Source organism: Melanostigma gelatinosum (genome assembly GCF_949748355.1).
Source record: "Melanostigma gelatinosum genome assembly, chromosome: 22".
Lineage (NCBI taxonomy): Eukaryota > Metazoa > Chordata > Actinopteri > Perciformes > Zoarcidae > Melanostigma > Melanostigma gelatinosum.
In genome coordinates, this window is record NC_136655.1 from 12079418 (window position 1) to 12092714 (window position 13297).

The 13297-nt window shown below is 40.5% G+C and overlaps 1 protein-coding gene across 1 annotated transcript; it reads right to left on the reverse strand.

The window, feature by feature from the left end:
- Positions 1–1929: 1929 nt before the first annotated feature.
- LOC306796110 (mucin-19) lies at positions 1930–12048 on the reverse strand (the record flags this gene model as incomplete). Its single annotated transcript, XM_079294888.1, is given in 22 exon segments — positions 1930–1953; positions 1955–2062; positions 2263–2429; positions 2517–2589; positions 2943–3137; positions 3267–3371; positions 3503–3641; positions 3757–3911; positions 4254–4342; positions 4756–4956; positions 5657–5789; positions 5883–5977; positions 6530–6679; positions 6854–6991; positions 7132–7201; positions 7468–7603; positions 7742–7862; positions 7969–8094; positions 9328–9391; positions 9547–9676; positions 10436–10661; positions 12000–12048. Coding segments are annotated over 22 exon segments (2694 nt in total).
- Positions 12049–13297: the final 1249 nt, after the last annotated feature.

Below are 13297 nucleotides of genomic sequence, written 5' to 3' on the forward strand. Positions count from 1 at the left end.
TGAAGAGGCGGTGGGAGGAGCTGTTGACCATGTTTCAGCCATAGTTAAGGAAGTTGTAGTTGTTGGAGTAGATGTGGTGGAAAGCTCAGTTGACCAATTGTCAGTCGTAGTTGAGGTATTGTTAATGGTCGTCATTGGTGAAGAGGCGGTGGGAGGAGCTGTTGACCATGTTTCAGCCGTAGTTAAGGAAGTTGTAGTTGTTGGAGTAGATGTGGTGGAAAGCACAGTTGTCAAATTGTCAGTCGTAGTTGAGATATTGTTGATGGTCGTCATTGGTGAAGAGGCGGTGGGAGGCGCTGTTGACCATGTTTCAGCCGTAGTTAAGGAAGTTGTAGTTGTTGGAGTAGATGTGGTGGAAAGCTCAGTTGACCAATTGTCAGTCGTAGTTGAGGTATTGTTAATGGTCGTCATTGGTGAAGAGGCGGTGGGAGGAGCTGTTGACCATGTTTCAGCCGTAGTTAAGCTAGCTGTAGTGGGAGTGCTTGATGTCGGAGTGGTGGCAGGTGTGGTGGTGGGTGGAGGTATTGGAGGTGCTGTCGGAGGAGAGGTGGAATTGAGGTCTGGTGTTTTGAAAACAGCTTCTGTTTTGGCACATTTACTCTAAAACCATTTAAAAAGCTAAGTGCCTCAAAAACTACTTAATAGTTTTGTGTAACTGGTAATAGACACATGAAATAGTAGATGTAGTGGTTCATGAATATAATCGACACTTACGGCAGTTTATTGTTCCATTGTCACAGTGGCTGAAAATAATTACATGGGAGAATAAGAAACATCCAGTTGTCAATGTAATGAATAATTAAATTAATATTATGGTTAGCCTGGACATGTAGATATTTAGAAACAGTCTATATATATTAAGAATGGCCTAACTATGTATCATGTTAATATGTTTAAATGAATAAAGATTTAAATGACAAAAAAAACAGAATGAACCAACTTACCACTCAATAGACTGTATCATTACCACTGCCCGAGGTTTAATGACAGTGTCATTAAAATAACAGGTGCAGTTTCTTAATTTACTGCATTCCCCAGTATTTTCATCATAGTACGGCTCCTCCTTTGAACATCTAGGGTAGCAGCCTTTTCCAACAGTAAACAAAATGTTTATTGTATGGGTGGAAATGCTTCCGTATGCATTGACTAGAAAAGAAACATTTGATTCGATCTAGATTGTGAGGATTTCATTAGGAGACCAGGTTTGTTTGCAATACCGCCAGAATTATAGACAAACTAAGTAACATTAAGACATTATTTTCAATTTTCATCTCCCGAACAGATGATTAAGAATTAAGTTTAGCTGTAATATTTCGATACAACTGAGAAAGTCTGGTTACCTTCCAGCTTGTGAGTGATGTAGTTGTCTTTGCCACAGGTCAGCATCTCGCCACAGGCTTCATAGTGCCAGCTACACTGCCCCTGCTCGTTGTAGTAGTCACAGTAAACCGCTAGGGTTTAAATTATCACAGGTTAAACTTTTAAAGCGTTAGTTTCCAATAATGATTGAAACACTTTTTGTTGTATGGATTGACTATAATGATTGATTATTTTATTTATGTGTCTTACACAGTGACTAAGAAACATTGAACTATTGATAAACCATTACAGAATGTGTATGACGTTTGTGAAATTCTAAGCAGATACTTTTAAGATACTTTTAAATTGTCTGTAATACCAAATGTGTCGTATTATTTAACTCTAGCAAGAAAGTAAACTGAAACAATAGATTAGCATAGCCCAATAACAAAGTCAGTTTGAGAACTGACCAGTGATTATGTTATCTGTGTTCTCTTCATGGGTTTGAGTCATAAGTTATTCTAAAATGTCACAGTGCCGTTAACATGTCGAAAAAACAGTAAAGTTGAAGGTGTATTAGTGAGGGAAAAAAGGGTCTTAACTCACGACACATATCAGGTGTCCTCCATTTCACACACACATCCTGGTCGCTGCAGGCCTCTGCGTAGGCGGCCACAGCTGTGCAGAAGCCAAGGAACTTCCCTTCAAACTCACAGGAGCAGGACTCCTGCACACAGGCATGGTAGTAGGGCTGTGGATCCACCTGGGGATTGTAAAACAACCAGAATAGAGTTTGTATTAACACAGTCTCTGTGAGGGTCCTTTACTGTAAATAGTTATATGGTTTCATATTGCAACAGATTTGGATGAGGAAATCCCAAATGTATAGCAATTAAAGACCTGCACATGAGTCTAACCCCTGACCCTGGTGTTTGTGCCATGCTAAATATGTAACATGCATACTTTTAAGTGGCATTCATGGAATGTGTCTCCTGTAAGGATCATACAGCGCCGCTGGGCCCAGGCTGAGCAGTAGGAGTTGCGTTCACATGGAAATATCTCAGTGGTCACATCAGAGCAAGGAGGTGTGGCGGCTTTCCAGCTGTTGCCAAATGCCAGGGGACTGGACACTAGCAAAAACATTTTTTTGGGGTGTTAATTTGACCACCATGACAAAAGTAAAAGTCCTTTATCAAGCAAAAAGAAAATCAGTTTACCTGCTGAGCCACTTATCAGTAGGTCATTCATCTCATTGGAGTCAAAATTCCCACAGAGGCCGCACACTTGTTTCTGAAGGAGAGATGGTTAAAAAGTCAATAAAAAGTTCTGAAAGTACACTAAAAATGAAAGTAACTGCTGAGACTTAGGGAGGAAGTTGCTATTAGTTATGATCAATGCTTAAATAAAGTGTAAGTGTCTTTTCTGACACCACCAAATTTCAAATTCCAATACATAGTAATTTTGATATAAACCCGAGTTGACTTGAGCTGGTTATATAAATAAATCAGGTCAAAGTTGAGAAATAAAGAAAGAAGACATTAAGCAATTGTACAAAATGTTGATTTCAAATCTAAATTCAGTTTTTTTTATTTAGTCTGAGTGATTTATATAAATTACGATATTTCAAAATACTCATCACTCACCCTCCAGTATGCATGCAGCTCTATGGTGATCCGGGTGTGTTTGTCCCAGATGAGAGTTATCCCTCTGCTCGGCACTGAGATTACGACGTAGAGTCCCAAAGTGTGTGTGGAGTAAAGGGAATCTTCCCGCGGAGTCCAGCCTTCATGGAGGCGTCTGGTCACCTTCATGTCGCTCAGCGTCAGCGTGACTTCGCCCTTTTTAGGTCAACACAAATACAACTCACAGTGTAAGGATAGTTTTAAATGCTGATGAACAAGTTACTCGACTTTTACTGACTGACAAACATTTATCTGTGAAATTGAATCAGACAAACAGCCGTCCACCTGCAGGTCGAGGATGATGGAGCGAGAGCAGGTGAGCGCCTCGTCACAGCAGGGGACACTCTCCACTCTGACAGAGAAGGTGCCGTTTCTATTTCCACAGGCGTCCTAAAGCAATAAGAGTTAAAAAGTTAACGAAATATGGCAAACTATACTGTGTCCGTTTGAAGGCGATGCATTGGAGGCCTACAAAGCTTCAGCAAAGACACACGTGAGCTGTGGATTCATTCCGGTCTCACCTCGACAAGTGTGTACTGACACTGTCCAGCAAAGCGGTACCGTTTGGAGTCAAAGGTCTGGTAGTGTCCGTTTCCGTAAACTTGACACTGCCCCGTGCAAGGCTTGTCTTTGCAGTGCCACTGACCCTGACCACAGATACTGTAACATAGAGCGATGTCAACCTTTCAGTCAGCCTCTTCATCGCGGCTTTATTAGCTTCTGATGAGATACGACCTTTTAGAATGAACAAGTAGGAGAAAGGAGGAGGTGTTACCATGTTTTACAGTTGGTTTTGACGCGCTGTCCCGCACTGAATACTTTGCCACTGTACATACAGGTGCAGTTGTTCAGAGAAACACAGTTTCCCTGGTGATCCTCATACTGGTCATGTGGGCAGTAACAGCCACTCTCACAGGTCACACTGGCACCCTGGAAATCACAGCAAAATAAACATATCTTAGCATTAGGGAATGTTTTAGCCATCACAATAATAGAAACCTGTACCTGGACAAAGGGTTGATGTTCGGGATATGATTTACTGACAGGAAGGTTATGTAAAAATAAAATCTCAGATTTCAGTAGCATGCTGCTTTCAATTATGGTATAAGAAAAGCATCACCGAAAGAAATATGTCTCCCTAATGCTATTAATAATAAATAGCCATATTATTCATCAGTTTTAACGGGTAATTAGTCAGCTGCTGCTTTTAATTGAAGAATAAATGAATGAATAAGAAAGCCATGGACACAAACATATAATCAGTTGACCTACCGTTGGTTTGTTGATATAGTCGCAGGTTTTCTGAGCCGTGTTAACTGCATCCTCAGAGCAATGAACACAAACCTTCCCATTCGTGCACCCTGTGTCAATTATATTTCAGACAGTTTGACACATTATTAAGTTTTACTTTTCTTTTTTTTTAAGACTTTTTTAATGCTAACATTCTGGGTGAATTTCCACTTTTAACAAATGAATGAAGTTGAAAACAAAAGACAACAAAGGATGAGTATGATGTCGATATGATTATGACAGAAGAATATATATTTACCACAATCCTGAGAACAGCGCAGTTCTCCATTCTCGCAGACGCTGCAATAGACACAATGTTTGCTTTGACATATATAGCACAATTTTGCTTACGTATATGTACATCAAAGGTGGAGACAGCACAATTAGGCAACTATAACAGTATTGGGAAGGCTTGGTTAGGTACTCAGATGATCAGCTCACCACTTTCGTCCGTCGATAACAGCGGCCCCCGGGGCCATAGTACCTTTGTGGTAGTAACAGGCACACTCTGCCTTCGGGGTACAGACTTGTCCTTGGTTCAGGTGAGTTCCCTGCGGACAGCCACAGCCCTCCACAGGATCGTCGTCCAGCCCACAGAGAAGGTCGGGGCCAGACAGAGAACGGCATGTGTGGTTGCAGGCTTGCATGTTGTAGGAGAACTCTTGGTTCTTCTGACATTTCACAGCTGGGACGCAACATTAAATGTACCACTGATTTCGTATACTACATCAACTCAAATGTGACATTCTTCTTTCACATAAATGTACACTCTTGTAACGTAGTTGATTCAACCTATAGTCTGTATAAAGCCTTTACATTTACTGTTGTAAACATCTGGGGTCTGAAAGGTTTTTAATCATCTTTTTATTGTTATCACAAATGTCAACAGCAAATCTCATAAATTGCCAGCAACAGAATTGATTTGATTTCGGCTTTTTGGACCAGTCGTGTCACAGTTCAGCTCCACACCCTCCTCACTCAACTTGTCAGTCACTCCCTCCTCATCAGTCTAAACTCCCTTCACCTGTTCACTCACCTGCCTCTGATCAGTAATCAAGCCCCAATATAGACTCCTGCCAATGCCAGACTCTCCTAGCACGCTCTCGCGGACTGATCTCCTGTTCTATACCCGTCTTGCCTGACTCCCGGTAAACCCACCAGCCTTCTGATCCTGATCCTGATCCTGATTAACTCTGCCTGCTGTATCTGGAAGTTTGTAATAAAAGCCAAAGATCCCGGCAATCTTGTGTGTTGCATTTGGGTCCATATACAACCGGTTACAAGTTGTTTTGTTGAACATCACTCCATTGGCTTTTTTTCAGTGGACTTTGAACGATAAAGTGGGAGGATGCAGACAGAATACATTGTATATTAACTGGACTTACTGCAGTTCGTGGCTTTCCTCCAGTCACCAATTACAACACCCAGGCTGGCGCAGGCTTTGGCATAGCTGCCCAGAGCAGCACACAAGCACTGAGTCAGACTGCTGCCACAGTTGCATGTTCTTTGGATGCAAGCCTGGAAATTAAAAAAAAATCTGTCAGTGATCTACTCATCGCTGAAAACTCCAAAACATATTCAGGATTTGGTTTTGGGCAAAAGTCTTGTTACCGTGTGGTAGTGATCAGTTGGGATATGACCGTGGCACTTAGCAAATATCCCAATTGGGTTGTTCAACACAGAGCACTTTCTCTCAGCATATATCTCTGCAAAAATACATATTGAAATCATTAAATGTGTTTGCTTTTCCTTCTAGGTTGAGTATTTGTGTCATATCACAGAGACGCCAGCAAGCTAGCGAGCAAATTCAAGTGTTTTAATATAAAAAACGTATAATTGGATGTCTATTTTTTATATAACTTCTCATGCCTGATAGGCAGGCAAATAAAATATTGAGTATGAATTCATACACACTAGTGCAGTGCCCCTTCAGAAACGGACCTGTTGCTGAGCCTCTGCTGTTGCTGCTTGCAACTTTCTCGAGAGCCGTTCATAAAAAAACTTCACACTCGACACTGCGCTTCCTTATCCTGGGTAAAAATACAACCATGACATCGTTGCATCCCCCAACAATGCACTACACTGTGTCCATAATGCACTACTAATAGACACGTCCCGTAGATCTCAAGGTAGGTCCTCAGCGACATACAAGTGTTTCGGCGAATGGATGAGTGGTTCTCGGGTAAATCGAAGGACAGACATACAAACAGAAACCATTTCCAACATTTTTGAAGCACATTTATGTAATAAATTGGTACCATTGTCAGTGTTGAAGCAGGTCCCGGGTATGTTCACTGCACAAGCAGCCACACTCCAGGACTGAGTGAACGGTTGAGCTGAGTTCTCGATGATCCCGCTGCTGGTGGTGAAGTCATCCGTGGTGTCATTGTTGCTGTTGCCACAAAGACCTGAAAGACATACTGGCTATGAATACACATCCAATTGGATCGTGCCGCAGAAAATAGATAGTATTTTTCTATTGTTTTTATTATTTTGGTCTTGAGAACTAATTTAAAAAGAAAAGTCATAATGAAAGTGAATCCCAAAGTGAATATATTTAGTTTGTAGACTGAGATCCTTACCTGAGATCATGCCAGAGTGGCTTCTGGGTGCGGTGATGTACAGCTGGATTTCAGGAGACATCTGGATTTGGAAATTCAAACCAAAGGACGTGTGGACCTGGACGTACATGGAGGACTGCCATAAAACCAGAGCATGATCTGACGGGAGATGGGATTTTGTATGTGAATGGGTGGGTGGGTAAATGAGCCATTATGGATGGATTACTAGACTACTAGACATACTGGACCTTAATTAAGGTCCATGAACAACATTTCTTCCCAATTTCTTTTTTTTTTACCAGACTGATGAAGTTCAGTGATCTCCTCCCCACCGAATGTAACCATGTTCTGTGAGAATATATATGTTTCCTGCAAAACCAAAAAAGAATGGTATTTATATTCCATGACTGTTGATTGGTGTGTTTTTTTGGTAGATTATGTTGTTTTAAATCCCTCGAAGACTGCTTGTACCTGAAAAAGCTGAAATATAACTGTAGTCACAGAGGGTGCCTTTTCAGAAAACACGATTGTCATTGTCCAGTTGAGACCCTTAAAATGAAAAAGAGCAGTTAGTATCATATAAAGACTACGTGGGTTAATTGATGTTACATGTTGGGGTAGTGGGAAAAATTCACCTGTGAAGCCACATATTTACATTTGCCAGGGATGCCATACTGTTTGCCATCGAATGTTGTCACAAACTGGCCTTCAATGACACATCTTGTGGGGCAGAGGTTCTCTGAGCATTGCCATTTCCCACTGTCACACACACTGTGTGAAGATAAAACCGAAATTAAAAACTTAAGAACAGTTCATTGTATTTATCCCGAAAAAGAAGGATCAAAACAGTTTTCCCGCCCGTTTTTATTGCTCGGGACCCAGTCTGAAATAAAGTTTGAATGGTATTACCATTTCTGACACTTGGTGCTTCGTATGTCTCCGCTGATGTAGTTCTTCCCAGCAAACTCACAAGAGCAGCTGGACACACTGACACAGTGATGGCCATATGCTCGATCATTAAGGACTTTACCTAAAATGCAAATATGTATACCTTTTTATTATTAGGCTCATGGAAGCTAAACAAGGAATGAAACATGTGAAGAGCTACATCATAAAGACAGATAGTGCTTTTTCACCATTTGGGCAGAGACAGGAGCTGGTGAGTTCCTGGTTGGAGAGCGTGGGGTTCGGGTTGGAGCAGCTGGGAACAAAGGCTGGACCCTGATTTTCATAAACCAGATCTCCTGGACAACTTGGTTCCTCTGCATTAAACCACAGAAACAAGGCAATCACATCAAGTGTCCATCAAATGAGTGTCCTAACAGGCCAAAAACCTAGTTTTAAAGAGCACCTACCACATTTGGTTACATCTCTCCATAGCTGCCAGATATAGCTTTTCTCGCCACACTGTTGTACAACTTCTTTGAAGAACGAACAGATGATGTGTCGGCTTGTTTCGTAGCCGTAAATGTTCTCTTCACAGAGTTGGATATAGTCGGGCGTCCTGGCTGGCAGACAATCCAAGGTGTAGGAAAAGAACGTTCTGCATAGCTACAAATATCATCAGAGAAACCACTTGAACATCTGGAACTAGGACATATTGTACAGAGTGAGTGTAAATCTCCACCACTGATGCAGAAAAGAACAGAGTAGAGGAGAAGGGAGATGCTGCTGCTGTGCTTATTGATGTAAGTGAATGCTGACAATATGGGTACTGATCGTAATATTATTTTTAATTGTTCAGTGGGTTTTATTTTCAACCCTTTTGTTATTCATATTTCATCTTATTTCTTATTTTCATCTCATTTTATCAAGCATGTTTATTTTCCATCAAATTTTCCCTTTATTTATTATGGCATGGGGTGTATTTACTTTTTATTGTAATGCATGTTGCGCTGCATTTCTTGTATGACAGGTGCAATACAAATGGCGTGAATAATTATTGTTATTGGTGTTATTATTATCATCGTTATTATTGTGAAAATTAATTGAGGTGTGTGCACCCTAATTGTTTAAGCACAGCTGAATGGATTGCCTTCCAAAGACAGACAAGACAACAAAAATCAGCAGCATGATGTTTATGACTCAATATTTAAAAACTGCCATGATATCCTATAAAGACGCTACTTTATAACTAAAAGTCGGCAGCAACAATAAATTCAAACCCTTTTTGATGAGATCAATGATTGAAAAGAAACAAAGAAAGTACAGCAGAGCACCACAAAAAGACCGGAATCTAGTATCATCACAGCATCAACTTGTGTTTGACGTCAGTCAGCCATTACAACTGTTAACTTACGAGATTACTAGCGGACACAGGATCTCGGGTTTGACATGTGTCCTCAGGAATCACGCTCTCTGTGATCAACTGCTGCCTGTTGCCTGAAGTCATGAAAATTGTACATTCTTAGAGCAAACTGTACGCAAGCAAATGTCAAAGTACAGGCGATCACAACCACAACCTGCTCTCAATTGCAGTCATCTAACCATCATACCCGGGATGTTGTGTTCTCCACAGAGTCCAGACATGTCGGTGCTCAGCGCCTGCTCCAGCTCCACCTTGACAACAAGTTTAAACAAATGGGCTTCAGTGAGTGAGGTTCGTGTTGAATGTTCCAATTAACTTAAGGTGTTGATTATGCGTGCATTGCATTGGTGTGACTGTGATTCTGCTCTTAAGTGTGTGTTGTGTCTACTGTATGATGTCAACTCACCCACACGACGTCTATTCCTCCGGGTACATTGTGCCAGGTGACAGTCAGAGGAAGCAGCGAGCTCGTCAGTCGAGTGTAGACGCCGTACTGAAAGATATGCTGGTAGGTGTGGTCGTATGGAAGGGAAACGCTGTCAGCAAATGAACATTTACTGTTAATAAACTGTCGGACGGGGAACCCCCGATGCCACCGGGTATTTCGCACACTGTTCACTTGTACATTTTCATATGTTCTGTGTCACTAACGTTTTCAAATAATTGTAGTCATGTAAAAAGTAGAATATTTCCCTCTGAGGTGTAGTGGAGGACAAGTAGGAAGTGGTCCAATACTAAATGTACTTGGTAACACTTGGCCATTGGATCGTAACGCAGATACAGAGAAAACATGTTTTTAACGACAATTAAATAAAAAGTAATATAATAAACTCTTTGGGTATACATTTCCTCTTTGTCGGACACATTTAAGCTCACCACCTGACATACAACAGGTGTTTGTTTTGACTTTTGACGAAGTCTTCTCACTTCCTCAACTCTTGACTTGAAAATAATGATAAAACTGGTGAAGTGTTACAGTTTCCTCCTCCCAGAAATCAGTCCACAAGTGACCTTGACTGTGTGTTTTAATTTCACAAACCAGTGAGGATACAGTTTCCCACACTCAAAGCTAATAATAAACTAACATCGCTGTCATTAATAAAGTAATATAAAACACCTGGTTGTGTGGCTGAGTATGAATGTCAATTTAAGTAAATGATTCGTGAGTTTTGGTTAAAACACTCAGGGGACGTGTGGTTGGATTTCATTTCTTTTGCATTCGTCATTAGGTGTGTGTGTGGCTGCAGCGTTGTGTAATGAAACGGTACGAGGGTGGGTTTGGCTTGGGCCCGAACCTTTTCCCCTCCACCAGGACGCTTCCATTCTGCAAAGCTGTCCTGACTTTGTTGATGATGATCTCGATTTGGACCAACAGCCCGTTGTCCCCTCGCCGTACGGTGACATCACATCCCACCCGGTTGTGGGTGAAGCGCGTGAGTGTGAACGGGCAGTTGGACCGAACATAGAAACTTGAACCGCTGAAAGTCTGGACGACCCCGCTGCCTACTGTCCTGCAAGTGTCTGATCACAATTTAAAGATTAATGCCAGATAATGAAGACATAAGTGAGGTCAGAAATGAAGCAAAACAAGTCAATTCAATGATCCTTTCAATCATCAAGTTAGATCTCAATTTTGTAAATTCACTTTTTGTAGTAGCATCATGTATAATATGATTTTTAAGAGTACCATTTTAAAATCAACAAGCCAAATGCCCAACTTTTGCCACATACACAATCATACGCAGTGCAACGTGCAGTGGAATTTGTTTGTACCTAGCTTCAGAAAGCTATAATTGAATAAAATATCATAAAATAAACCTTTTTTTAATGTATTCTTTTACAAAAGGAACAGTCAACAATATATCAGTATGTTTCAGAGAAATTAAATTCAACAACAAAACAATGAAACAGCACATGATGAAACAGCACATGTTTCAGAAAGATTTCAAACAATATATCCAGTACTTATGACATAATGCAATGATGTTAAAAAGTAATCTGTATAATAAACTGATCAACATCAAGCATTGATTGATTTGTACTCACATGTCTGAGTATCGGTTGTTGTCACCGCTTCCCCTGTGCCAAAAACTACGAGAGAAATACAAAGTCATGGTGGAAGTAAAAATGATGAATTATGAATAACAACACAAATACTTACTAACAGGGTTGTTATTATTATACCAGATACAGCATTTAGATATGTAAGGCACAGGTAATGCATATTAGTGGTAGTAAAAGTAGCAAAAGCACAATATTAAATTCTGAAAGCCCTAAATTGAAGATGTCACGTAAGTAAAAGTATTTTCATCTCCTTCGACTTCAAGTCAAATTATTTTCAGCTATACCTCTACTTTAGAGTACCAAAAGTAAAAGTACTCACAATTAGGAGCAATTGCTCCTGTCAGTGTAAACTAATTGACTTAATACTTCATTGGATTATTGATTGGTACTGACTGATTTCACAGTGTATCATATTTTTCGAGCGTATCATGTGTTTTGTGTGCACATTCTAAATTGGTAGAGTAACCTGTCACGGAAGCTGACGAATAAATGTCATGGAGTAAAAATGTATTTTTGACAGTATAGTAGAAATATAAAGCAGCATGCAATTGAAATACTTAAGTACAGTAAATAAAAATAATTATTCCACCACGCATCGAGCGGAAACAAATACTTTTTTGAGAACAGCAAGAGTTAAAATATTGCACTTTATCATTTTGATGCTAAAATTCCATCGTACGTTTTGGTCATATTGTAGTAATTAGATGTTGCAATATCCTTGTCCCTGGTCACTTTTTTCTGCTTCGAAGAATTCATTCCTATTCAATGATTAAATGAACAATTGCAACATGGTACCTGAGGTCAGTGAAAAGCAGAACGCCAGCATCCATCGCTGTGGGGTCATGCTGCCGGATTGCTGCAGGAGAGCAGGTGGAACCAAGAAGAACTGCACAAACAAGCCCCCCACAGGGCTTATATGTGCAGTGTCAATCCACACACGATGGGAGCCGCCCGCCCCGTACTCATGCACACAATATACCAGGAAACTAGAAAAAGAAAAAAGACATCGGGTTAAACATTAAGCATATCCTGCATGTCTTGTTGCATTCACAATTGAAACAAATCTATTTCAACCACAGCAACACCTCTGATACTCACTCCCGTGGGGAATTGTGAGTGTTTACTGATTAGAAAGAGGTCAGGTTGGCTGCACAAACACACGACTGAATATCAACTGCTTAAGAGAGTTTGGAACTTAAGTCGGTTCTTTTATTCCCTTAAAACCCAATGTTTCCTGCCAGAAATAGCAACGACTTGGTAATATTTGAGTCATCGACCTCACACATAATGGGTAAAATATTAAGTGTATTGTGGACGAAGTCGGAACGCTCACTTTTGGCTCTAGTCAACCAGACAATGCTTTTTGCCGGTTAACAAAGGACAAATGGATCAATGACAAAATGAGAAATGAGGGCTTGGGTGCATGAACCAGGATGTAGTTAGTTATTTGTTAACTTCAGAGCTCAGGGAGAGTTCCACATGACGTGTTCTGCAGCTACTCAGATTTCTTTTCATGCAAAGATTATACTTCAGAGCAAACTGAGTTAAAATGCTTCTTAGTTTAAATCACTGAGGTGTTAAAAGAAGAATGGCTTATCAACACATCAGTAGGCCGAGATTTAAGCCGAGACCTATCACGCTAACCCATCGCCTGTGATATTGAGATATTGCGTCCCAATTTAAATATAGTGTGTGTAGATATTAGGACTGAGGAGTACTTTTACTGCATACAACTAAACTGGAACTATATAACTGCAGTAACTTGGTATTGGTTGAAGGTAAAACTAAATTAAAATGTAAGTCATGTTCTAAATGTCCAAGTGAGGAAAGAGTTTGCTTCATTCCCCGAGGAGCAAGAATTGTTGGTTGTTCTCGTGTTTTATTTCATGTGGAAATGTTGTCGTATGTTGCTGCTGTAGTGGAAAGATCAGGTCGCTAACATCATTCTGGCTGAGATCCATGTCTGATTTGAGAGAATCTGGCCAGTAGTTAGTCAAGTGTTAGACGGTTGACAGAATCATTAGGCCCTGCCACTCAGCTGTAATCAGAAGGTTCATTTCCTTAGAAGAGACCACCATGTTTTCACCATGAAA